General features: G+C 49.8%; 10 protein-coding genes and 1 non-coding gene across 11 annotated transcripts; 5 read left to right on the top strand and 6 right to left on the bottom strand.

The window, feature by feature from the left end:
• Positions 1 to 2,897: 2,897 nt before the first annotated feature.
• HO173_011646 (uncharacterized protein) lies at positions 2,898 to 4,602 on the top strand (the record flags this gene model as incomplete). Its single annotated transcript, XM_037313525.1, has 6 exons — positions 2,898 to 2,929; positions 3,066 to 3,472; positions 3,526 to 3,815; positions 3,861 to 4,160; positions 4,223 to 4,342; positions 4,489 to 4,602. 6 exons carry the CDS (start codon positions 2,898 to 2,900, stop codon positions 4,600 to 4,602), a joined length of 1,263 nt encoding a protein of 420 aa, XP_037159613.1.
• Positions 4,603 to 6,094: 1,492 nt separating this feature from the next.
• On the top strand, positions 6,095 to 6,316 carry HO173_011645 (uncharacterized protein; the record flags this gene model as incomplete). The annotated part of the gene is made up of 1 exon (XM_037313524.1): positions 6,095 to 6,316. One exon carries the CDS (start codon positions 6,095 to 6,097, stop codon positions 6,314 to 6,316), a length of 222 nt encoding a protein of 73 aa, XP_037159612.1.
• A 336-nt stretch (positions 6,317 to 6,652) lies between these two features.
• On the bottom strand, positions 6,653 to 7,100 carry HO173_011644 (uncharacterized protein; the record flags this gene model as incomplete). The annotated part of the gene is made up of 2 exons (XM_037313523.1): positions 6,653 to 6,747; positions 6,803 to 7,100. 2 exons carry the CDS (start codon positions 7,098 to 7,100, stop codon positions 6,653 to 6,655), a joined length of 393 nt encoding a protein of 130 aa, XP_037159611.1.
• Positions 7,101 to 7,202: 102 nt separating this feature from the next.
• HO173_011643 (uncharacterized protein) lies at positions 7,203 to 7,742 on the bottom strand (the record flags this gene model as incomplete). The annotated part of the gene is made up of 1 exon (XM_037313522.1): positions 7,203 to 7,742. The coding sequence occupies one exon, from the start codon at positions 7,740 to 7,742 to the stop codon at positions 7,203 to 7,205; it is 540 nt and encodes a 179-aa protein (XP_037159610.1).
• Positions 7,743 to 11,756: 4,014 nt separating this feature from the next.
• On the top strand, positions 11,757 to 13,338 carry HO173_011642 (uncharacterized protein; the record flags this gene model as incomplete). Its single annotated transcript, XM_037313521.1, has 4 exons — positions 11,757 to 12,259; positions 12,311 to 12,793; positions 12,842 to 13,033; positions 13,083 to 13,338. 4 exons carry the CDS (start codon positions 11,757 to 11,759, stop codon positions 13,336 to 13,338), a joined length of 1,434 nt encoding a protein of 477 aa, XP_037159609.1.
• A 625-nt stretch (positions 13,339 to 13,963) lies between these two features.
• HO173_011641 (uncharacterized protein) lies at positions 13,964 to 14,896 on the bottom strand (the record flags this gene model as incomplete). The annotated part of the gene is made up of 1 exon (XM_037313520.1): positions 13,964 to 14,896. The coding sequence occupies one exon, from the start codon at positions 14,894 to 14,896 to the stop codon at positions 13,964 to 13,966; it is 933 nt and encodes a 310-aa protein (XP_037159608.1).
• A 723-nt stretch (positions 14,897 to 15,619) lies between these two features.
• HO173_011640 lies at positions 15,620 to 15,705 on the bottom strand. Its single transcript has one exon. It is a non-coding gene; the product is annotated as a tRNA-Val (tRNA).
• A 939-nt stretch (positions 15,706 to 16,644) lies between these two features.
• HO173_011639 (uncharacterized protein) lies at positions 16,645 to 18,246 on the top strand (the record flags this gene model as incomplete). Its single annotated transcript, XM_037313519.1, has 1 exon — positions 16,645 to 18,246. The coding sequence occupies one exon, from the start codon at positions 16,645 to 16,647 to the stop codon at positions 18,244 to 18,246; it is 1,602 nt and encodes a 533-aa protein (XP_037159607.1).
• A 319-nt stretch (positions 18,247 to 18,565) lies between these two features.
• Positions 18,566 to 20,864, bottom strand: HO173_011638 (uncharacterized protein; the record flags this gene model as incomplete). Its single annotated transcript, XM_037313518.1, has 8 exons — positions 18,566 to 19,616; positions 19,670 to 20,131; positions 20,185 to 20,285; positions 20,334 to 20,382; positions 20,434 to 20,576; positions 20,626 to 20,685; positions 20,743 to 20,771; positions 20,831 to 20,864. 8 exons carry the CDS (start codon positions 20,862 to 20,864, stop codon positions 18,566 to 18,568), a joined length of 1,929 nt encoding a protein of 642 aa, XP_037159606.1.
• A 2,514-nt stretch (positions 20,865 to 23,378) lies between these two features.
• Positions 23,379 to 23,900, bottom strand: HO173_011637 (uncharacterized protein; the record flags this gene model as incomplete). The annotated part of the gene is made up of 1 exon (XM_037313517.1): positions 23,379 to 23,900. The coding sequence occupies one exon, from the start codon at positions 23,898 to 23,900 to the stop codon at positions 23,379 to 23,381; it is 522 nt and encodes a 173-aa protein (XP_037159605.1).
• A 289-nt stretch (positions 23,901 to 24,189) lies between these two features.
• HO173_011636 (uncharacterized protein) lies at positions 24,190 to 24,733 on the top strand (the record flags this gene model as incomplete). Its single annotated transcript, XM_037313516.1, has 2 exons — positions 24,190 to 24,381; positions 24,518 to 24,733. 2 exons carry the CDS (start codon positions 24,190 to 24,192, stop codon positions 24,731 to 24,733), a joined length of 408 nt encoding a protein of 135 aa, XP_037159604.1.
• Positions 24,734 to 24,987: the final 254 nt, after the last annotated feature.

Here is a 24,987-nt window from a genome sequence, read left to right as displayed (position 1 = left end):
TCCCTCGAACCCCCAAAACCTCGCCACGCTCCTCGTACATCCACACCCCTTCCATCCACACCCTTACCACCCAATCTCCAGCTTCCCGCTCGCGGCGCAGCAACGTTGGTCCGAAATCCCTCAGTGCCGTGGCGGACGTGTGCTCCGAGAGCCTGGACATTCAGGCATCGGGACCGTTGGTTGGGGTCTGTTGGATGGATGGATGGATGGATGGGTGGAGGATGGCGCGGCGGGCTGTGTGCGATAGGCAACGCGGGGGGGGATACGGACGGTGAGGAGGCTGGGGCTGGGGTTGGGGTTGGGGTTTTCGGTGCGTGGTCGTGTGGATATGTCACCAATTTGCACGCACTCACTTGCTTGCGGTCGCGTGTTTTTCGGTCGATATTCGCGAGGTCTGGGGACCTGGTTTGGTTTGGTAAGGTAGTTCGGAAAATCCCTGCGGATATTTTCATCGTGTTTGCAGATACGTTCTTCTTTACTTCGAGGACCTTTTCGGGAACGAATCATCGAAGCTGGGTGATCGAGGCATTAATGTATTTTACGAGGTTGTGAGGGTAGCTTGCTTGATCGGATCAGGGAACCGTAGGCTTGCGTTGTTGATGAGGATGGGTTGCTGATTTCCTATAGTTATAAAGATTTTGGACGATTTCAATCATCGCTTGTGTATATTGTTTGGAGTCATTTGTGTGTGTTTACATGTCGGTTCGAGGCCAGGTCTGTGAATTGTTTTGCTGGTATGAGACTGGAGTGCGAAGGCAAGAGGTCTGTTGCTCGGGGAAGATGATGGAGAAGGATATACGATTTTACATTTCGGCAGTTGTGAATCGAAGATTTGGTAATTCGCGTAAAGGTTAGGAGGGATCTTTCCCTGTTCCTTTATTGAAGATTATCTCGTCTACGCTGGATGCGCCCTGGGAATAGAGCCATCTGATTTGGGAAGATCCTTCAACTCCGCCGGTTACGGACCGAGAACAAAGCACGTTACAGTGCTGGAATGAAGTACTTGGTGAAATCTTTGCGGGTCACTCGATGGCCACCAGCAAAGACAGGGACTCTCCGAATACTGCACTTGGCAACACGCACGCACAAGAATCCAACAAAAGACATCTGCTACAAACCCTGTCATCTTCTTACCTTCCCTCGCGATTCCCGCCCACAGACCTTCCAGTCCCCAAACCTCTACCCACCATCCAACCCATGGACACCTCCCAGTGGCCAGAAGACGCAACGCCACCGCCGTCTCCAAACCCCCCTCGAAGCAAAACCCATCCACCGAAGTAACCAAAATCGCAAACGCCATCACCGGCGTCGCCATCTCCAAACCCCCACCGAAACCCCCGCCAAAAACCCATCCACCGAAGTAACCTGCGCATCAATTCACGATGCACTGACGGATTCTCTGTAGATCCACTGAACGCGAGATATTTGTTTCGATCCCGTTCGAGATAACTGTCCAATTATCGACCTGCTCGAGCTCGTTCAAGCTGATAGAAAGGATCAAATTTTGCAATACAAATTGCGTGGTTAGTTTCAGAGAACGCAATTTAGTGGATATGGGAAAGAATACTGGATGGTGAAGTGAGCTTTATTGGAGACAGGACTTGAAGTGACCATAGATTGTGTGGTGGCTTTCTTCTGGCTGTACTTTCCAGGTACTGAAATGTTCGGATGGTGTAAGTCCCAACCTGGGCTCTCACTTCTACCACAGCCATCATTTCCTGAGGGAGGTACGTTACGTACGTACTTTTCGGCGTAGATCATTCGTGTTTGGTAGCGAATTGGAGCCACGATCCAGATTCCGCGAGCAGAAAGCTCCTTCAATTCTCCAGAACTGTCTTGCTACTTAGGTGAATCGGCTGCGGGTGACTATTCCTGCTCTTCACATAAGTCTGATTTCTCGGTCTATTACCAATGAGAACCACACTGACTCCGAAATCTGCGGCCACGTCGAAAATAGTTAGCTTGGTCGAAGCCTGCTCTATCAAATCTACAAACAACGCGAATCATCCCTTCACTTTTGAAGACCATAAAAAGCCTGAATCCATGTTTGAGATTGGCGAACGTGTTTCTGCACATGCCATTTTGTGCAATCGCGAAAGGCTGATAGGGATGGATTTTTCTTACATGGTGCAAGCAGCTGCCTAATTACCTTAGATAACGCCTCAGCCTTGCATCGACACGGCTGACAAGCTGACCACCTTCAGTTTCTCTCGACATCTGTCGAACTTACGATCTATCGCTTGTGAACAAGTTTTGGAACAAGTAACCTTGATAGGTCGCGACTTACTACTTGATACATGATTACGCTCTGATTATGATGTATGGCGAGCTCAAAGACGTCCGTTAGCGCGCCTTGCCGGAACCCTAACCACGAGGACATAGTCCCTCTGGAGAGCGTTGTCACAGGCGAGCCTTCGAGATCTTTTGTTCGTGCAGCCAGTGGTTCGGTGGACCCGGAACGTCTCACGCGACGCCATTCAACACATGCTCTCCCTCCTTCCGACCGTGAAATTGAATGGAATGTTCTACTGAATTCTCAGCGTGCTGTGCTTAGGAAGCTTAAAGCATGGCATAAATGGGACACTGATCGTTATAAGTCTTTGAGTAAATTCCTAATGAGCAAGGCTGGGTTCCCAAAGCGGCCAATCTGCCCGGCCCCTTGTCAGCTCTTCTCGCTCGCCACATACTTCTTCCCGCCTCGTTGGTCACTCAAAGCGACTGTATGCGGTTTTGGCGAAGGTCACTTTGAGCGATCCAAGTTCATCTTGAAGATTTACAGCAATGTAAGTCTCGATTTTGGTCCTGGTGTGATGATCTAACGCTTGGATATCGTACTAGACTGGGAGGACAAACCAACGTGGGCGACTGTCAGGTGGATGTCTGTTTCCCCAATCCAAATGTGCTCGACGCGACTGACGTTCGAAGACATGTACCAGTAGGCTCAGGCTTAGTGGAAACGGTGAGAGGATAGTTCATCTACGATAGTTCATCCCACCTCTGAATTACCGTCTTGGATGTCTTAAATAACTCTTGCCCCATTCCCAGAGCCTCGAGGATCTCTTCAGTCACGGTGAGGTCAAAGAAGGTCCGTACAATGGCTTCGAAATCTTGAATTTCAGAGGCCGGCAAAAGCTACAGGATCAATCTGACGTATTCAACATTCTCCACGACTCTCCACATCTCAGCTCTGAGCTTGACGAGCTCACTTTCAAGTACCATGAGAACGGCCCTTTGGGGCGCAACTTACAGTGGAGAGCAGATCTCCTCGGGATCAAGCGCGGATTCTGCAACGATGTCCAGTCAGACTTGCCGTGGCAGCTTGATGAAGGTATCCGCAGCAACTTCTCCAAAATCGAAGTCACAAAAGGTTCGCTGGCACCAGAAATAGGCCAGCAAATGTTGTCTCGGCACCCTTTCTACAGCAATGCAGTTCTTGTGCGAGACTACTTCCGATGCTTTCCACGAGATGATGGTTGTCACAGAATCCAGTGGATTTTTGCCGTAGTTCTGTTCTGATGTTGCTAGGTTTTCTTCTCACAACGTCGCCTACCGTAGGCCTTAACTACCTGGACCGATATTTCGCGAGATATGTAGAGGTGCCGTCCCATGCTGAAACCGTGCACCAAGATCACTCTGCTCTGGAAAACATTCGGCGAGGATGGGAGCTTGATGGAACAGCCTCGTGGGAAATCAAGTTGGTGCATTGGCTTATGGTGTTACTGGTCAACGAATTGGAGGTCGCACCCCATAACCATCGTTTATGGAAGAATGTCCCCGATATACAAAACGCATATCTTCCCATCGTGCGAGATCTGGTAAGTAAGAACCAACCAGTAAGAGTCGTTGCTCATTGGGGCTAGAAACATCGTCGAGCTTCTCGGTTCAGACGGCACGAATCCGTGAACCTGGTCCGTGAATATGTTTCTTGCATGGACGAGATCTCTCAAATTAATGAGATCTCAATGCAGAAAATCGAATTCCTCGGGAAGCTTCGAGAACACTGCAAGTCTCTTAAATTGGCACGACTCCACCACATTTTAGGATCCATCAATGAAAAAAGTCTTCTGGTTCAGCGGGTCGATGAGGCTGTAAAACAGATAGAGAAAGACAACGAGAATCTCCCTCGACTTATCAACGACTTGAAAACCTCATTAGACGTAGTAACTCTACCACTACTACCAAGTCCATACATACAAACTGTCTCCTGATCTTTTACGTACAGCTTTTTCAACTACGGACAATCGAACAGAATGAACTTGCTATCATCGCAGAGTCGAACAACAAAGCCATCCTCGTCTTTACCGTCGTGATTTTCATCTTTTTACCTCTATCTTTCTTCACAGTGAGTCTACTTTTTGGATTGAGTTCCTCCTGATCTATCTCGAGATGTGGACCGTAAGGCATGCTTCGAGAAGATCCAACTCTCCAACCATGTCTTGTACATCAAAATCGTCCCAAGGAATTCAGGCTGACTCCGAAATCCTAAAGTCGTACTTCGGGATGAATCTTCAAGGGATCGCCAATACGGATAAGACGCAAGGCTACTTCTGGGCCGTTTGTGGGAGTGTTACCCTCTTCGTCGTGAGCTTCACAGTTGTCTGAGCGCCTCTATGGCTGGGTTTGGGCCAACAGAGATTATTTTCGTCCACGAGAACTCATACAGTAGCATCAAGCAGCTGCATGCGAGCTATCGATAGAGTCCAATCAAAAAATAAAGGCGCGTAGAATTTAAATCTCCGGACAGATCATCAAACAAACTTTGAGCGATATCTTCCCAAAAACAGTACGTACGGGAGAATCTTCGATGGCAAAGTTTTAATCCCGACTTGTTTTCTTTTTCTTTTTCTCATGTCCTCGGTTGCTTATCAGATGAACGCGGCTCGCACGAAGGGTGTGTTTGATGAGCGTGCGATGACCAAAGTCTTCCAGGAGTATGGCATTTTTCTAGCTGCATATATCGAAGCACATGATTGAAGACGCCAAGGCAAGACTCCTGACCCCTCATCTCCCAGGACTACGGCACGAGGACCTTGTTCCGATAATTTGGGGTCCATCTCTTCTGAACGGTGGTAGTAATTGACGTTCCCATCGCAATCCTGTACTCATTGTGTAGAACTTTGGCGTGAACTGTTACCGAACCTCCCTATTATCCAAAAAAAAACCCCCCACACCAACTCCGAAATCTGCGTAGGGACGCGCGGCTACGCCCCGCCTCTTTCACTTTTGGAAGACCATAAAGCCTGAAATCATGGTTGAGACTGGCGAACGCGCGTTCGTGCGCAAGTCATTTGAGCCAACGAAGTCACCCCAAAACCCTGCTCCGGGCCCGGGGTCGGGGCGGCGATCTCGGAAAGGGTTGAAAACCCGCCCCAACCCCAGCCCCGGGTGGGCTCCCCCGCCCCGTTGCGCAGCGTAGCCGCCTCTGCTCGAATGAGCGCAGTGAGTGGGGGTGATGATACGATCGGTAGGGCTGAGAGGCTCCTTTTCCCATCTGATGCGAGCCTGTCCTTGGGCTTTGGTGGTTGCTGCACTGCTTATCAGGCCGGCGGGGATGGATCGGGTGCAATGCATAAAGGGTCTTGATGGCTCGGGTGGTTGTCATGGCTGATTGGCGGCTTCGATCGGCTCTGAAGCCGTCGGAGTCTGGATGTGTACTTTGTGGATTAGTGACCTGCCGGCTCGGTAGCCTCTGAGATACCCTGTCCATTGTAACAGCGCGTATACGTCCTATCGTATAGGGATCCAACTCCTGCCCCTCGGCCTTGCTTCGGCTTCTGACTCGACGTGTGAAGTATTGGCATGCACAGCGTATGCAATGCGACAGTACAGAACAATACGCTGCACCTTCAATGCGTCTCATGAAGCGTGGCACCAACGGCTTCTTTGCGGAAGGTGGTATGCTGATCAGACCCTATCCCTCCCCCCACACCCACCCTTTTATGGAACGCAATGCCCACTCTTGTTTGACAGACTCCGGAACTTTCCCACGAAGCCTGTTCACCACCCAAAAGATATCGAAGCAACTACGAAGTATAATGCTGTTTGTGCCTCGGAGAGACCGAAAACTGACCGCCTCCAGTCACTCGAGCATACCATGTCGGTCCCCAACGCTTCGACTTCGGACAGTGTCCCAGCCCAGCGCGATACCGAAACCCAGCCTCGCGAGCCGGCCGACCGCAAAGCTCAGCCGTGGAAGCTCAACTGGCCTCCTCGGTCCGCGGTTGAAGTCGGAGAGGCTCATGGCTTCGAGAGCGGGTCTGTGATGATGTCGGACGGAAGCAGCGGGGCGGCCGCTGAGTACCCAAGGGTCGACTGAGCGAGGCTCCTGCTTCGATTTCATGGAAGGCGCTGGGATGTGCTTGGATGAGACTATGGATATGGATGCTGAGATGTGGAGCCGGGATACCATATTGAGTCTGGATACTTGTAATGCCAGGCTGGGGATAGAGCATGCGGTTATTGAGGGAATCGATGTCAATACCATCTTCTGACGTGGTTCATTAATTCTATACACTCTTTCTGGACTCCAGTATCCTGATAATCTCTCATGCTGACCAGGGGACAACTGAGTGCTTCGTTACGAACATCTTTATGATTGCCCCTGATTGAAGGATCGAGTCAGAAAACGTCCATCATGCAAACTTGACTCCTATCATTCGTAGTAGATGAATGCTCTCGCTTCGATGCTTTCTCTCGGCTTCGCCTGAGAAGCGGAATGCGGGGCTTCGAACCCGGCGTGGGGTACGCCTGGATATATGTCATCACAAGAAGCGCAGCACGAATGAATCTGGATTGCGCTTACCGATGAAGGAGTCTGACTGATTATCTGTTTGGCCGAAGAGCACCAGTTCAGATGCTGTCTGGTTTCTCAGATAGTACCATCGGTGTTCAGGGTTGTAGTAGACCAGATAGTTCTCGGTGTATCCGGTTCGAGAGACCACATCTGAAGCAACAAAGTCTCTTTCCTTGTTGACCGACTTGACATCGCAAAGGCCCAAGGGCCAGTCTATGACGGGGCCATGCAAGGGTTTCCACACACTGCCGCTGATCAGCAAGACTTTCAGATGTTTGCCCGTGCTCGAGACATACTTGACGCACATGATGCGGGAGTAGGCCTCGTTGTCCACTTTGAGGACATCCCTACTGGCTTCTAGAGCCGACTTTTCTGTGAAGTCTACCCTAGTTCGTACTGCGTACTGGCTTTAGACGACAAGCTTACCTGTGTGCACCACCGAAGTTGGCTGAAGGAACTCGTAGTCCTCGCCTGTCGAGACTGGAAATTGGGGGTGGCGTTTCCGGATCTTTGAATCATGAGCCATCACTGCTAGCATCAATGTAAAACGCTTCGGATGGCGTACCGAGTGCTCTAGGATCTCGACCCGTGAAGAATCAAAGAATTGGCAAAGAAGGTCTTTGAGTTCCATGTAGTATACATCTTTGACGCGGGCTTCGTCGTAGAATTCGCTGGACTTCAATTTAGATTCCATGTCTAGGACCGTAAACCCATTCACATCGAAGGAGAGGGACTCTCTGCAGGCACGCAAATCTCGGACGATGATGGAATCGTATATCTGATTTGTGCAATTTGAGCGTGGAATCCCATTCCCTGGATCGTACTGGAGTTTGTATGGTTTCTCTCTTTCGTGCAAATCGGTGCGCACCAAATGAATCAGTTCCACTGCAATATCTTCGACGGTATCAGATGCCGCCTTTATTTTGGGAGTTTCTGGATTTTCAGGCATAATGTAACCCCTAAGAGCGGCCGAATACTGTAGCGTCCAACAGTTTGACCAGAGATTCGATTACTGTTCTTTGAGGGCTTTGACGTCAGGCCTCAAGATGCAAAGATTGTTAGGTGGAAAAGACCGAGGCGATGTGAAATTGTGCTATCTTAAGCGAGTCTAGTCAGGTGAGAGCACTGGACCCGACCGGTCTTTGCGCCGGGGTCTTTTAACGACTGCTTGGTGTGATCGTAACGTGGGCAGATTTCATTGCAAAGCATATTTTAGCTCAATGTATCATTCAAAAGCGCTGCCGATTAAGCTTTGGAATGACAGCATCTACATAACTTTTCAGAGACCATCTGAATGCGTATCTCTAGCAACGATCACAGAGACGAGGGTGCTCAAAGAAGGGGTGGACAAGAGCTAGATCAGGGGTCATACGTACCGCTGGAACATACTTCATGAGATTCTGCAGGATTATGTAGACAAACAAGTCACTTTGTCATTGGTTCCTCATTGGAGATTTAAGTACCAGGAGGAATCTCGGAATGTGGAGGCCGCTTGACCCGCGCCGGATGTCACATGCTCGTAATGAAAGGGACTAATAATAGATGGGAGAATTTTGTCCAGTTGCACGTTTCCGCGTACCGTCGGCCTCAGATTGAACCTCGCGGTCCTGCCAGGCCAGCCACTTGTCCCCAGGGGGCTTCCACAGCATTGCCACCATTTCTTTGAGGACATCGGTTTTTGTGTTAAGATTCATCCTACCCGGAAAAAGTGCCGAGTATGGTGCAGTTCAGCGCCCATTTATTACTGGCGGGAGTGAATCGATTCCTGTAGAGTACCTCTGGCGCTGAGAATTAAGCCGGTGTTCTCATGCTTGATGGCGACATCCCAAGGTGAAAGTCTTGACAGAAATCGAGGACTAAAATTTGTTGATAAACCACCGCTTCCGAAAGTGGAAAGATCGGGCCTTCTGACACAGTACATGGGCACTGTGTCCGTTAAGGCTCCCATGTCAAGTCCATGGACCTTGTTCTTGCTAGACTATTTAAGGCACTTATGCAAGCTTTCGCAACCAAGCATCGGATTTGGCCAAGTGTGTAAGAATGTTGGAAGTGCAAAGACCTTCATCACTGTGAGTGGCTAGTGAGAATTGACAAGCGGTCTGAGCCATAGTCCTAGACATCCGTGAGCGATCACGCAAGCATTGAGGTATCTGAGAGCCTCGAAAGCTACAAAGAGATGACTGGTGCCCACTCTTTAGCATTGCCGTCGTCTGGACGATCCAAAAGTCGCCCTGCAACCCTGGTCACATAGCATCGATCCGTTGGACCCTCATAGTCAGACAACAATATTGTCCAGGAGCTTCATAACGAAATGTCTTTCTTCGCTATCGGCCTGGGTCTGATATTCTGCCAAATAGCGAAGTACTTTCAGTTCGTTCTCTTTCCTGGTGCATCGATTTAATACATGATCCGGCTAATGATCAATGCCTCACGCGTAGGGAGGTTCATAAAGTGCGAATACTAATTCATACCCCAAAATAGGATCCTTACCGAATCATACCCTAATTACCGAATCATACCCCTACACCAAATTTCACCCAAATTAGGGTATGATTCAGTATTTACATTGTAGGGGTATTCGAAAAATAATATTGATAGAGAGGGTTTAATGAAGGAAGATAGCGGTAAGCTTACGTTGACTTGATTATTGATAATGGTGGTATTTACGCTGCGCAAGGGGCGGGGTTTGAAACAGGAGCCAGCGTACCAGGCAATATTCCTGAGGGGTGTCTGCAGCTGAAGTGCGGACACCCCGACCACTGGCTTTCGTCTGATGTTTTTAGGCTGATAGAAGTCTCATCAAATGCGGTCGGAGAAACTCCCTTATTTCTATGATCGAATAAGCCAGATCGCGGATTATCTCCTTTGTAGTTGAGGCCACTTTGATAACTTAAAATCAACCAAAATTACCGAATCAACCCCATATTTGGGGGATTTGGTGTAGGGGTATGATTCGGTGGGGTATGATTCGGTAAGGATTTGTACTTTCGGGGTATGATTCGGTAATTTGCCCGGTTCATAAAGTGGCAGTAACCAAAAGAGACAGAAATCAAGCAGACAGTAGAGCACATAGGGGTACCTTTCGAGATTCCCCAAATGATGTTAAACAGGAGCCACCACCAGGCAATAATTGAGCTTGATAGACGCCACACAAGCATGCAGGACAACGTTTAGCGGGGATAAATATTTAGCGTATGCAAAATTGATTGCGCTGCTTGGCACTGGAGATTACGAGTACTACGCGCATCGCACCTAAATTTGTACTGTTGCATAATCTAGACGTTTCTTCAATATCCTCAACCAATATCGCTGCTATTGTCGAAAAAAGTCTTCTATGATGAAAATGGAGCCGAACTGAAGTTTCAACAGGTTAACTGGCCTCTTACCCGTTACATCTCTTATCATCGGTACTGCTGCTTAAGCCAAACGAGTATCGTCTTAATTCTTATTGGGGGCCTTCTGCGATTGCCACTGAGCTACACTGTAGCACTCGTACTGTTCAGACTAATTTGTATAGCCTCAAGTTCGACGATTTGAAGTATTTAATATATGTGCTACAGTACAAATTTGGGTGTCATGCGCGGAATATCCCCAACGCTAAGCAACGCAACCGATTTTGCATACGCTAAATTCAGCCGAATATAAACCGAAGCTCAACAAAACTCTTCTGCAAAGCCGCGAATATTAAATTAGAAAGGCATGGCTGCACAGTAGCCTCCAGGTAATTCGCCATTTATATATCTTGGTCCTGGCTGAGTTGTTACTCACTGTGTTCATCTTTATCAAGGTTCCCTTCGAATCACAAGTAAGTCCTGACCCCAGGTTTACGAGATCTACCATCGCGCATATCACACCTATTTTTCTTCAAATGACTCGGCCGATATGAACCGAGGTCCGCTCTTCTGTGAACAGCGCAAACAGCCCTTAAGCACGCTCAAGGTCGGCTTCAACTATCTGGAAAGGTCTTCTTTCGAGCTCTGAATGAGCGCGAAAGCTGGCACGTCGGCGAGGTCGAGGATGACGGGGATTCTGTATGTTTGGCCATCGAAAGCAAGGGCAGCCAGGCTCTCTAAAGTCGCAACAAATATGAGCTGGAGTTTACGCTGTAATATAAATAGCTCAGCAACAAGACGAGGACCATCAGCATATCGGCACGGCCTAGTAGATCGGCCTTTTCAGTTGGTGACAACAGCATGGAATGCCTGTACATCCATGCCCGTTCGTGAAATCTAGCGTCACCATGACACCTTAACTTCTCTTTCCCACGCTGGCTTAGGGGTAAGTACCCGCTGTAAGAGCTGGTGCCTGATTTACACGAGGCTCAGCGTCGTCAGAATCGTTGAGGTTCCCTTAGTTGTGGGTGGAAGTATGCTGCCTCCAGAGCTCTGTATTAATGCTGGGCATGAGTGGTCCTCAATGCAATAGATGCCAATGAAAAGGAGAAAGGAAAAAGGTCCCGGGTTTTGTTGCAGCTAGAAGTTAGACCTAGGTATGTGCTGCATTGTCTTCGTCAAATGGGGAAGCTCGATCAGAAGTAGGTCTGACCCCTTCCGTGTCGAGTGACACAGATCATCGCCACCACTCCCCACTCCCAAACTTCGTAACTCCACACAAATCCCAACAATATCACTGAACTCAGAGCCACGCTCACTGCACACCCATGTTGGGGAATTTGAGAGAAACTTCAAAGCCTAAAGAAGTTAGGCGGAAGACTCTGGGCTCCTGCTTCATGCAATTTACGCTCGGAACCGAGTCTTTTCATTTCCGTCGCCACGACTCCCAATTTCCCACTCTCCAGTTCCCAAATTCCCAACTCTCCAATAATACACGATACCACACCAGGCTACTGAGGACAATCAAGCCCATCTCAAACCCTGATCTTAACAGCGAGCCAGGTTTTCCACTATCAGCCCTGGTGGGAGAGGAAACCTGCCCAGAGTCGGCAGGCACGTACTGAGATACAATGTCACCTCTCTGGCGGTGTGAAAGCCTGTTGAGGATTTTGGCATTCTTAGAACCCAGCTGTATCGAAGAAGCGATTTTCGAAGAGTGGGTATTGCCTCTCCCAGCTCAAGATCTTCTCGGAGAGTCAAGCGAGTACAAATCAGCCCGTACAACGCTCCTCCAGGCATCCCTCATTGAGCACAATGAAGAGGACAACACAATAACCGTCAATTCCCTGGTCCAAACTGCAGTCAAAGCACAACTGAGTGCCGAAGACACTGCAAATATCTTCTGGAATACCGTCTGTAATCTCGCAATACAATGGCCGTCAGCAAGAGAAGCCCCCTCCAAGAAGACGATACAGAGCACACCGCCAAAGACGCATTCCGTTTGCGAATGGCCCAAACGTGAAATGTTGTACCACCACGTTTTACAACTAAAGGAGACGTGGGAGAACAGGTTCAAAGACGAGTCGACAACCTATGATATACAATGGGCAGGGCTTCTCGCTGACGCAGCATGGTCTTAATCCCGAATGATCTTAGTCTACACAGTACGCTAATGTTCGGATAGGTGGCGATTCGAGCGTGGATATGCATGCAAATTTGATGATCTCTACGGTGCAGCTGTCAAGATCTGTGACAGAAGCGATGATCCAGACAAGGAACCTCTGATGGTCGACATGTGTCTCGGTATCGCTGCTATTGCAGCGGAAACCAACGCCCACCCCTCCAGCAGAAAGCTCAAATCACAGGCGCTAGATCTTCAGCTAAAATACCTCGACGGTACTAAGATCGAAGATTCCCGCCTTTCTCGATGCTATGTCGAGCTAGCAATCGCTTTGATACAGGATCGAGAGTATGACAACGCGATCCCAATGTTGTGGCGAGGGGTGGACATCAAGACTCATCTAGGATTATTCAGCGCACTTGCTTATGCAAATCTAGGACTTGTCCACATATTTCAAGGTAAGTACGACGCTGCGGAGGATATCCTGAGCTTCGCTCTATCCATGCAGGAAAAGTCTTTTGGCAAGATGGACAGTGTTTCCTTTCGGTAAAGGCACTCTCATCAGCTTCATCAACGTGGCTGAATTGAACGTAGAACGGGTCGAGTACTCTACGCTTACGGGAATCTTCGAGCTGCTCAAGGACGTTTCGTGGAAAGTCTTACGTATCATCAATGGGCCCTCAAACAATTCCGCTCTACTATTGGTGATAGTCACCATCGTACCGCAGATATATGTCACAAGGTGGCGGAAGATCTCATCCGATTTGAATGCTACAAGGATGCTATGTAAGGCGAACTGAATATGCTGTTTATGGAGTACGCTGATCTAGCACAGGTCGATGATTGACCAAGCACTTGAGACCTGGGGCCTCGATCCTGGCGTATACCAGCCAGAAATCGCGCGTACGACCTATCTCAAGGGCCAGCTACTAAAGGTCTTGAAGGAAGACGAGGAGGCAGACAGACTGATTGAGAAAGCGACTGCTATTCTGACAGCTACAGCTTCGTACCATGGCACGAGCGGATCTCAAGCAGACGCACTACCTAGCTCAAAAGACTTTGATAGCCTCGTTACATTTTGGTCACGATAAGGCAAGAGAATTGGGCAGAAGTCACGGTATGTATGGGGCAATTGTGGAGCGAAGTAACCAAGCAGGGCTCGCGATTGTTACATTTCCTGTTAACTTTGCCGGAGTAGGTGTTGAGTTCTGTAGACAGGGACTCTTCATGTTGACATAATCGGGACGGGATAGAAGGATCTTACGTGTTGAATATTTTTGGGGAGACCCCTCCTCCAAGACTGCAAAAATTCCAAGCTCGACCTAGCTTGTCTGAGCTTCTCGATCGTAAAAACATTTTCCCACGCACCTAACCACGGATACAAGACTTGTGAAGTTTTGTATGTTCCCTGATTTAGTTATTGTTGTGCTGGGTATGGGCCAGCAGATATCATGCTCGTGCACGGTGCTCTAGACGATAGCAGCAAGCGGCTGCACGCGAGCTGTTGATAAGATTTAGGTCTTGTGGGTATGGTGCGGAGTTGAACGTGTGCAGTAATCGAATATTGCGGCCGATATGCTTCTCCGCGAGGGCGTCTTCGGAAATTCTGGATGTAGCCACCATTCTATCCTGTCTACTCTATCTCGGTACAGACACACACTTTCCCAACTACAACATATACACACTGCCATATCGCGTCCGCTGAAACCGTACGCCTCACGCCCAATCCTGCTCACCCTGACCCAAAAGCTCACGGCCACTCTCCAACACCCCCTCTCGCAATTTCTTCTTTAACATGAACATACCCGAGACCGTCTCCCGCCCGCCTACTACGAATCTGTACCCTTTGTCAAGAAACAGAGCACCGACAATAGAAGCCAGCAAAGTCCAATTCATGACCGCCATCGTCGCCAAAGCAAGATTCGAACAAATCTCACCCTCACATTTCCCCCGAACCGTCAACACGATGTCCCAACCAAGCGGGATGACCGCCATCGCAACCCCGACATGATTCCCAACCCTTGTATACTCGTACAAACGCGTGTAAGAGGCCGCATCGGCTTGGTACAGTGCCTTGCTCGATGTTGCCAAATGCACCACCGCCATCAGTGCAGCTGACCTCGAGACGATATCGACAGCGACCGCGGTCCAGTATACGATGGAGAATGTCGAACCGTCCGTAAGGCGCGGCATCAAATCGCAAGTCGTGTTGCCGCCAAGCTGACCTCCGTTGCTGTCTCGGATGTCGGTTGTGAAAAGGATCAGGTACAGCAATCCGCTCACGATTAGCCCGAAGAACGAAACCGACCACATGCGCTCGTAGCACGCTGGGGCGGAGGTCTGTTCAGCCATATCTTTCTCGTAGTCAATTTGAGGTTTCTCCTGAGCGTTCGGTTGTTGGCGCCAGATGGGCAGGTATCCTGCTCGATCCTGTGCTTTCTCCACTTCGATCCGACGTTGTTGGCGTTGCTGGATGATGCGAACGAGAGTCCGCGACCACTCCGTGTTTTCTTGGATCCAGGCCGCGCGCTGGCTTTTGGTGTTTAGGTGAACGAGACGGAAGACTGTGGCGGTGGGAATGGGCACCAAGTGGACCGTTTTGAGGGTGGAGGCGGGTCGGCATCGCCAGATGGGGAGGCCACCTCCCATGTTGAAGTTGCTTTGGTCGGTTTCGTCGTGGTGCGGTTTGACGGTGTGATTAGCTGCGTGGGTGCTTTGGAGGATGGATGGAAGATGGGAGCAGGCTCTGCCATTTTCTCACTCTCGCGGAATAATCCCATAAAGTATTGATTTCGATAATGCAATATATCTCTCCCCATTCCATCCGTAACTTTGATTTGGGCTCATCGGCTTGGCGTACAGCCCCATACTCGTATTCACTAGGATTTGCGATCTCCAAAATTTGATCGTTACATTTTATCGTTCCACAACATTATCATAGAAAACCCGGAAGGAACCCTGGGAGAGCATAGAATGCGATTTTGAAAGTCTCAAGAATTCCCAAGATCGGGGTAATATTGATAAGAATATACAATTGTGTGATAAATGTCGACAGTTGTATTTTAACACACTATCATATAACTCTATTGATTTAAGCCCAATTATAAGATTTCTTAAAAATTCTATAAATACACTCTACGTGCCCTTAATTGTTTGTTCTAGTTTTTAATTATATTGCGGTGGAATGATAACTAATAAGAATTAGATTTTGGAGGTTGCAAAACCTATCCTAGTGAATACGAGTATCGGTAAGCCTAGCCTTCGCACCCACAAATATCACCAACTTCCAGAACCCACAATACGATCTGTCCAAACAGTTGGCAGAAAGTCAAAAAGGGTAACACGCAACCATGATCAATAACAGTGGCAAAATAGTCGCGCGGAGGATCGAACTCCGAACCTTCTCGGAAAACATTCATTTTGTGAACGAGAAATCATAACCATTAGACCACGCGACTCTCAAGCAAAAATTTCCTAGCTGTCCATATATCGTAAACAGCAAAGAAGGGATTACCATGTGGAAGACTGAAGCCAAGCTAGTTTAGTCTGCCTCGCGGGTGAAAAAAAAGCCTGCACACCCTCAAAATCTGCAAATCTAACACAATTTGCCAACGAAAGGTCCTATCAAGAAGATTTTGCTCTGGAATATACAGATATTAGTATCAAGAACAGCTCTTATGGCAAGTATTAGCTTGTGAAGAGGGTATTGAAGGTATTATTTCAGTTAGTAAAGGTAGAAGGATTGCTTGGCGTGTGCAGGCTTTTTGTTCACCCGCTAGTCTGCCATCTGGCTCTCAAACGTGCGATATTTTCTCCGGTGTCACAGCAAGTTTAAATACCGCGACAACAGAAACCTCAGTAGGGCGAGGCAGTTCTCCGCAGAACTTATCAGATTGGAGGGTATGGCTCACATATCTTGTCATTCTTTCGATGAAAGGCGTCCCAATTCTATTGCCTAGGATATCAACGCTCGCTCTTATGTCATTCTTCTCCTAGACCTGATGTAGATAGCTTTCTTACGTCAAAATTTGGATTCGGTGGTACTCTTAGAGGTTTGGCAAAGCTTGAGAATTGAGTATCGACACCAGGTAACCCTCTGCGGTGAAGTGTGGTGTAGTCCTTTAGCAATCGAGAAGGATGAAGTGCATACTTCACCAGCAAAATTCAACATCTACAATTATCCAGACGGTGAGTGATCGAACATGACCGGAGTGTTTTGCAAACAACTCTCTCTATACAGTCAAAGAAGCGAGTAGTTCGTGAAAGCCCCCTCGAAAAGTGGATTTCTAAGAGAGCGGACTAAGTACAAATCATTGACATCCTCTACGCTCCCAGGATTTCCCCTTCTTCCACCATCGTCTTCTATCCATTGACAACAAGAATCTTTGCCAGCATAAATGCCATCAATATATCTTCAATACCTTCTGTTACTGCGCATCTTCACGCATCTACATCTTCTGAATAGTGACACTCAGCAAACAAAGCACAAGATTTCGACTACATACCTCACTCCACCTCACTCACTTGCACCCTCACCAAAGTCACTTCAATTCCCCTCACCTCAGACCAAGGCCAAGTCACACCGCATGGACATGTCGAACCCCTCCTTAGCCCTACAACAACACCTAGCCAACATGCCCTCCTCCGACTCCCCCATCATGTCCACCGCTCTCGTCTCAGACCGCCTCGGCGTCGACAACATGGACGGCCAGGGCATCCTGGCCGGGCGGGCGAAATCCTACGCTCGGCCCTGGATGGGCTGCATACCCTCCGAAGAACTGTCCAAAGACAACCTCCCACCCTTCCACGTCCGTCTGCAAGATGACCAAGTGGGTCACCTCGCCTTTTGGGTCGGCACGTCCCGGGGGTCCATCACCCGTCTCAAGCTCGGCCACGTCTGGCCCTGGGATTTCGACGTGCAGGGGAAGATCTCCTCGCGGAGGGACAACTGGGGCGCGGGGTACGGCGGGTGCGGGAAGGAGAGGGGGAAGGGGCTGGGCGGGGGGAAGAAAGTGCCGACGTGGACGGACCCGGGCTTGCATCTCACGTATACGAGCAGCCACAAGGTCATGGCGGGGGAACTGGATGCGCTCAAGAGGGGCGCCGCCTTGAAGCGGCAAGCCGAAGAGGAGGCCGGGAGGAACGTGTGCGTGCCGGTCAAGAAGCCCAGGCTCAGTAGCGTGAGCACGGAGTTGAAGAGGATGAAAGAGACTGCGGCGAAGAAGCGCCAGAAAGACAAGGCCACGGAAAACGAGAAGGACCGCTATGTCGGGGCGAAGCCTGAGCTTCGTGACGCGATGCAGGTTGTCGATACCCTGATGAGAAGCGCCACGGAGACCGGGAATCAAAATGCCACGCTCGAGAACATGTTATTGAAAAACGAAGCCCAATACATCAAAGACACCGATGACATGTTCGATGAATGGCTAGCCTACAACGAAGTAAAACGGATGGAGGTGGGTAGAATCCATGAGGATCACGCCGTCGAGATCAAGAGTCGTGATGCTAAGATTGAGGCCTTGGAGACGGAAGCGAAAGGGTCCATAGCTCGCCTGAAGAAGGAGAAGCAAAAGGTCAGAGTCCGCGATGGGCGTTTGGCACGCGTCAAAAGCCACTGGGTGCAGGAGCGAAACCTTATGGGGAAGAAATTCCGGGAACTCGAAGAGATAGCGATAGATCTGGACGAGCTGTCGGAACTCAACGGTGGAATTGATGGACCGGACGCTGAGGAGTCGGACTCCGAAGCTGAGCCGGAAGAGGAGGGTAAGGAGGAGGGGAAGCGAGAGCCCAAGGAGCCCAAGGAGCCGGAGGCGAAGGGGTCAACAGATCGAGAGCTGAGGAAGTCCGCTGTTCGGGAGAGAATGAAGGGCATGGATGCGAAGGAGACTGTCAATCTCGATGAAGACGAAGACGAGGAGGACGAAGGAGGTCCAATCTCTAGCCAACGGAAGGGAAGATTGAGGAACTCCATTCGGAGCAGACCAGCTTCGTCGGGGTGATCTATAGCAGAAGGTAGGCAACTGGGTTTGAAGGAAATTTGATCTCGGACCGAGCTGGGACGAGAAAAGGAGACTGAATTCGACAACATCAAGACGACAGGACATCAGTAGGGATCGTATCGAGCAGTTTTTAGGATATGAGCAGCTCCAATTCCCAGTGTCAACAATCACACTGAACAATTCCTCCAAAATCGCAATTGTCACAGGTGAACGAACTGTAGCAGCAAACTTGCCCATGTTCATCTTCGTACAACGCATGACCAAGAGCAGAAAGTCCTGCCTTGCGAACAGACACAGTACTACTCACAAAACTATTCCTCTACTCCCCCAACTTCGTCCTTAACCGATCCACTTCAGCTGTCAACTTACTAATCTCCTGACAGTGCGCACTCATAGTCATAGTCTGCTGCTCCAACAAGCTCTTGATCTCTGCCAACGATCTTTGAATAGGTTGATCCGAAACGCTTCCAGCGTGCGGTCGTGAGTTAGCATTCGCAAGAGGTTCCTGTGTAGATTTGCTGGAGAGTGGCTCTTGAGTAGATTTGCTGGAGAGCGGCTCTTGAGTAGAATTGCTTGTTAGTGGCTTCTCTGTAGATTTCGATGGTGGCGCTCGCTCTTTCTTGATCAATGTCGGAGTATCTTGACTGGCTGCTACCTGACTTGCTTGCTCAAAATCGTCTGGTTTGTCGACTGGCGAGAGAGGGTCTCCTAAACCTCTTGAGATAGCCGCCGGCTCCGACCTTTCAGTTGGGGCTGTAGCGGGTACATGCCTCTCAGAGCGATCGATGGGTTTGGCGATCTCTTCGAACGAAGAGCTGTCTTCCTCAGACTCATCCTCTTCTTTGTCATCGGTGAATTTGGAGGCCAAGTCTTTGATGGCAGAAGTCTGTTCTTTTATTGATGGCGGTGGGCCGCGGAGAGCGGATGCGGGAGCTGCTGGCTCCGATACTGGTTCAGGTGCTTTCTTTGTTGGGGAGGGCGCTGGAGGCGAATTTGCATGGACAGCGGGCTTGTAGTCCGCTGCTACCTCCGCTGGCTCTTCGCCTGCATATACACTGGCCAAATCGATCTTAGGCGGCAGACCCTCTTTGCCGTCGAACCACTGACCAGCTGACATGGCAGGTTTCGAGCCAACCACGGGGGGGAAGATATCATCCTGGAAGACCTCGGCTCGTCGCGGCACGATGAATGATATTGGTTCAATGTATGAGTCGTTGACGGTCTTGAAGGCACACATAACCTCGTTCTCGTGAGTATTGACGCCGCGCTTCGGAAGGAAGGCCATGCCTCGTTGCGGGTCGGCGGATTTGTATTCAGACAAGAACTCGAATTTGCCGTTCTCGTATTCGAAGTAGCGGATGTTGCCATCACTGCAAATTATCAGTATGTTTAAGAGTCTTACAGCAAGAGGTGGACGGCGTACCCTTTTCCTGCAAGGTAGAGACACTGTGTTCCATCATCCCAGAAAGGCATGCAGACCCCAGATATCGCATCCAGCATCTGAAAGCCTCCCACAGGTTCTTTAGGGTCTCTGATATCCCACAGACCTAATTGCCTGTCACTCATCTTTGAGAAACCCGTTGTAGCTACCCTGTCATGTTCGCCCATCCAGGTCACGCGACTGTTCTTTGCTCCTTGGTGACCGGGCACAACGTGTGCTGGCTTCTCTTGCCGTACATCCCATATTCGCAGCTTCTTGTCCCGAGACGTTGTAACCATTAGAGAGCCGTTCGCGCTCCATGACAGGGATTGTACGATATCTGTGTGCTTGAGTGTCAGGCGGGGAGTGCCGGCCTCGATATCCCAAATCTTGATGGTATAGTCGCCTGATGAAGTTGCGAGGACATTTTCGGCAGCTGGGTTGAAGAGGACGTGGCCTACCTTTCTATACAAGATGTCAGTACGGAAATCTTTGTACCGGATCTGTAGCCGTGGTACCTTGAATGCCCGGAGAGCTTCTGGACTGGCGCAACATCCTTGACCGTTTCGCCTTCTTCTGTCCGTAGTGTGAAACCTTCAGGAACTTTGTATATGAATGCCTGCCACAGTGAGCTTCAGACCCAAGACTGCTATAGCCTTCGTCATACCTTGCCATCGTCGGATCCTGATGCTATCAGAGAATCGTTGAATGGAGACCTGTGAGCTGCCTCAGCACCGGCATGATCGTGCATTGTAGAAGCCCTCTACCAGTCCGTGTCCAGAACCACAGCAGTGTGTCCCCTGAAAAGAGGTAATTGCTCAGGCAATCGCCCCTTCTCATTAATTGGTATGACCGCGAACGCGCCTCCTCCACTGGCTTCCCAGTTGACTGAAATGTACTGCGGGTTGGCCTGTGCTACCGTCAGACCAGGTCGCAAGCTCCAATGCGTTGTGCATTACCTTTACAAGGTTCGTATCCCAAGCATTTCTCGAGATCCGTATGTTATCGTAGCATTGTTCCTAAAGACCTGCTCAGCCCCACGCCGCAAACCCTTCTCTGGGTTCTGACAATCGCACCTTCCTCGTCGGCCGGCCGAAGACATGCCCTGAATCAGTGCTTAGCATGTGGTAGCCCGTGGGGCAGGTAGCTGCACGGGATGCCTACGGTACTTGGACGAGCGCACGAAACGGCCTGACATTTGCGCGCATGCACTGGCGGATCGAGGATGGCGGAGTGAATTATACTAGCTACAACCACTCAATAATCTCATATTCTGTACAGGATAGCAAGCTTATGCAAAAGGATAAGTAGGATTGTGGTGTCTGCTTCAGAATTGCGGGTGTCTCGGACGCCAAGGAAGTCTTGGCGGTAAAAGAGGATATGTGCCGCACTAAGCGCCCCACGCTAGGTGAGTCCCATGCCCAAATCCCTTTCCAATCCGATGCCTTTTCTGTTGATTAGAAAGTACTTGGGTAGTCGCCAGCAAGTACATATCATTGGAGTCTTCAGGCTTCCCAGCAGCTGTGGTTTTGAGAAGGAGAAACAGAGTTGGAGCCGCTAGGGTCCATCCGAGGTTGCACACCATTATATGTACTTCCCTACCACGACGAGGCGGGCATATCATGGCTTACCTTTCCAATTCTATCAATCCTGGCATAACAGTAATCAGTTTGCTGACTTCTTTGCTGTGGGTGCGGGCTGGCCTCGATTTCTTTATTGAGCATTGCCCCCGGGGTGTCACCTTTCTTTCGCAGCTGTTTTTCCTTCCTCATATGTACAAGAAACTCGTCGATCGTTTCTAACAGTTCTATTTAAGATTATCATCTTTTTGTCGTCGTTGTCGTTGCTTAGTGTTGTAATTCTCATTCCCATCTAAATATGCAAGACGAAGCATCAGCGAATGACTCTAACCGACCTCTAGACCCCAGCACGTCTCTGGTCGGAGTTTGACGAGCCGAATGACTACATTACATTAGTCAGGAGATAGACCAGAGTTCTTTGGACAAGTTCGAGAGTCGACCCTTAATGACTCTGTACGCACGAGGTCGAGAAGAGACTAAAGGCTTACCAGTATACGGACTTGCTAGCAACGAGAACTATTCGACTTCTATGGATACTTTCCCGTACTGATCTTAGATCTGTACTAATTGAAGAGTCCCTCACAGTCTTGCAACAAGAGTAAGATGCTGCATGAGGACTGTGAACCTTGACGACAAAGATGTTTCACTACACTCTCCTAATCGTGGGGCGACCCCTTCTGGCGCGGATTCAATCCTCCAGCCGCTGAGTACAGAACCTGTAGCTAGAAGATTGAATGCGACGGCCGTGCTTTCAAATTTCATAAGAATCTACATGATGGGCTCATCCAGCTACGTCAAAGAATGTCGGCTCTCGACTCCAACTTCAAGGTCAGCAAGGACAGGGACAACCCTCGTCAGATATGTACCCTGCTACATTGGCTCAGATTGATTGGAGTAGGATGTGCCATACAAGATATTGGGAAGTCAACAACATATGGGTCGATACAATCTGCACGAGTCAACAGGAACGCCGTGGGCAGGTCTCTATCATTGGTGACATCTAACGTGGCGCAAAACCTCGTTGTGTGGCTAGGAGGCCACGACAAGCAGGCTGATGAAGCCGTCCGGGTCTGCTCTTTGTTAGCATCTATCCCAGTTAACACGTGGCACACTGCTGGAGCGATCCTGGAACCCAAAAGATATCACGCGCTTGGCATACAACTCATTTCTCAAGAACGGTGGGAGACTCACGCTGCTGTTGCCCCAAAAAGCTGGTTTTCACGAGCGTGGATACCGTTCTGGCTCTCCACCTTGTGGTAAGAGGATCGATCAAAAGTTGTGCATAGGAGTGGAGGATAAGCAGGCAAAGATTTCTAAAAATTGTCGACCCTCACTACGATTCCGGAGTCCTGTAATTACACCAGGTCTCAAGAAGAAGGTGGCAACGCTAAGAGCTCAGGTTTCTCCATTTTCCGCACACTTCCATGGGTCTCAACCATAATAAGTCGGCTATTCATCTTCCCTTCACTTACGTGGATAATATTTTGAGGTTCGTTTTGTTGCAACTGTTCCACTTTCTGGCGGTGCACCTCTTGAGGCTTAGAACCTTTGGGATCGCCTTAATGCATGACTTCTGCTACATTCTCTTATTGTATGGTCCGCATGAGTCATCCTAGGGTAATCTAACACTGAGCTTTTTATTAACGAACAGGAACATATGGGAAATCCGAGGCTAGGAGTGATCAGGTCTTCATTGCGCTCAAGACTGACGGTCGAAAAGAGTAACGAACGGACGCATGAACAACAAACAGGATCAAGAGGGCGTCCGGTCTCCTCCTGCTCTTTGAGATCTTGAAAGGAGTGACAGAGCTGAATAAGCCCCTCCTTCTCATGGATGCAATTTTTCCATTTTACTCTCCCTCCATCTTTCATTCACTCACTCAAATCACATTCCCTCTTATTATACTCGTGCAGTAGCGAACCATACATAGACTTACCCCATCTATAGTCTATATATCTATTTCTATGGATTTAGTATATATGTAAAGTACATTGGATCTCCCAGTCAAGCAAGATCTGGGGTATCACGCTGTAGGCTATATCGACGATTTCAAAGGAACAGGAAGAATTCCATCAATCCTTCTAATTTTCCTCCTTGAGTGATATTTTCACACGTTCTCGACGTTACTACCTCAACGCTGATCGCTCTCTCGCTCTCTGAGCGCCTGCTCCGTCTCCATCTCCGCATTTAAACTTAGCCCCTTTGTTCCGAGAGCCAGCAGAAGTGCGACAAACGCCAGCCCGGCCATGACCGCCCATACGACCTTCAACGCGTCCGCGTATGCATTCACGACCGCGGTCCTCTCCGCCGCGTCCTCGGGCATCGCCTTGATGACCTGCACCAACCCACTGGCATTTTGCGCTAGCGCGGTCGCATTCCTGGCTAGGTCCGGGTACCCACGGAGTTCAACGGCAAATTCGCTCTGAAATATGACACCGCCGACGGCAACACCGACGCTTTGGCCGAGCGAGCGCATGAAGATATATATGGCCGCCGCATACCCAACATTCCTCTCTGTCGCCGCTGCCTGTATGGCCAGGTTCATGCTCGCAAACAGCAAGCCTAATCCCAAGCCGGGTATGAGGTTCAAAAACACAAATGCCGGCACGCTCGTCTCCGGGGCTAGCAAGTACAGCAGTTCCATGCCTAGCATTGTTAGCAACCATTCGGACCAGATGGCCCAGCGGAAGCGGCCCGTGATACTGACTGCGATGCCGACGAGGATAGACGCGGGCGCGACAGTGAAAGTCTCGGGAAAGACGGCGACGCCGACGATGATGGGACTGTAGCCCTTGACGGCCTCGTAATAGAGTGGAAGGTAGTAGAGTTAACACCAAAGGAGCATGCCGTGGAAAAGTGTGCCAAAGCAGTTGACTGCTGCAGTACGGTTATTAAAAATGCGTAGAGGGATCAATGGCATTTTTGCGACATAGATCTCGTACATGACGAAGACCACGAGGCCGCAGATCCCAAGTATAAGTGGTATCAGAGTGCGAAAGGAGGACCATGCGAACATGACGCCGCCCCAAGAGACCGGCATGAGGAACGAGGTAGTGGACGCAATTAGGAAATGGCGCCGACCCAGTCAAAGCGCAGAATCTTGCTTGCAAGACGACCTGGAGGGTGATGTAGTCGTAGGCAGTAAGGGAGCGTGAGGAAGCCCAGGCCGCAGAAGGGCAGATTTATCCAGAAGATCCAGCGCCAAGTGGTTTCCTGGGCGAAGGCGCCGCCGATTAAGGGACCGGTGACTGACCCAAGTGCCCATGTTAGGCTCTGAAAGCCGAACCACTTACCGCGCTCACGCAGAGGGACGAGGTCGGTGATGAGGATTTCAGTCAGAGAAATAATGCCGCCGCCACCGACGCCCTGGATGCTGCGGCCAACCAAGAGGGAAGTGAAATTCTGGGCGAGTGCACCGACTATTGCACCTACCGTGAAGAAAAGGAGGGCGACGAGAAGGAGAGGTTTCCGGCCGAGTATATATGAAAGCGAAGCGAAAGAGGGTTGGAAAGCAGTGGAGGATAGGAGGAACGATGTCCCGCACCAGAAGGCGGCGATGGCACTGCCGTGGAGAGATTCAGAAATAATCTAGTTTTGAGCGTCAGCGTAGTCTCTTTTTTCTCCAACCCAGCCGATAGGTCTCAGAAGAGTACCCATGAATGGCTTTAAAAACCTATCGATGGAAGTGAGGGGGCAATTACGGGAAGAGCGACGGAAAGCGAAGTGGCATCCAAGGCCAC

This window comes from Letharia columbiana, assembly GCF_014066305.1.
Source record: "Letharia columbiana isolate WasteWater2 chromosome Unknown Sc0000065_s0, whole genome shotgun sequence".
Lineage (NCBI taxonomy): Eukaryota > Fungi > Ascomycota > Lecanoromycetes > Lecanorales > Parmeliaceae > Letharia > Letharia columbiana.
The sequence above is the reverse complement of the archived record's forward strand: the minus strand, read 5'-3'. Positions and strand labels throughout refer to the sequence as shown.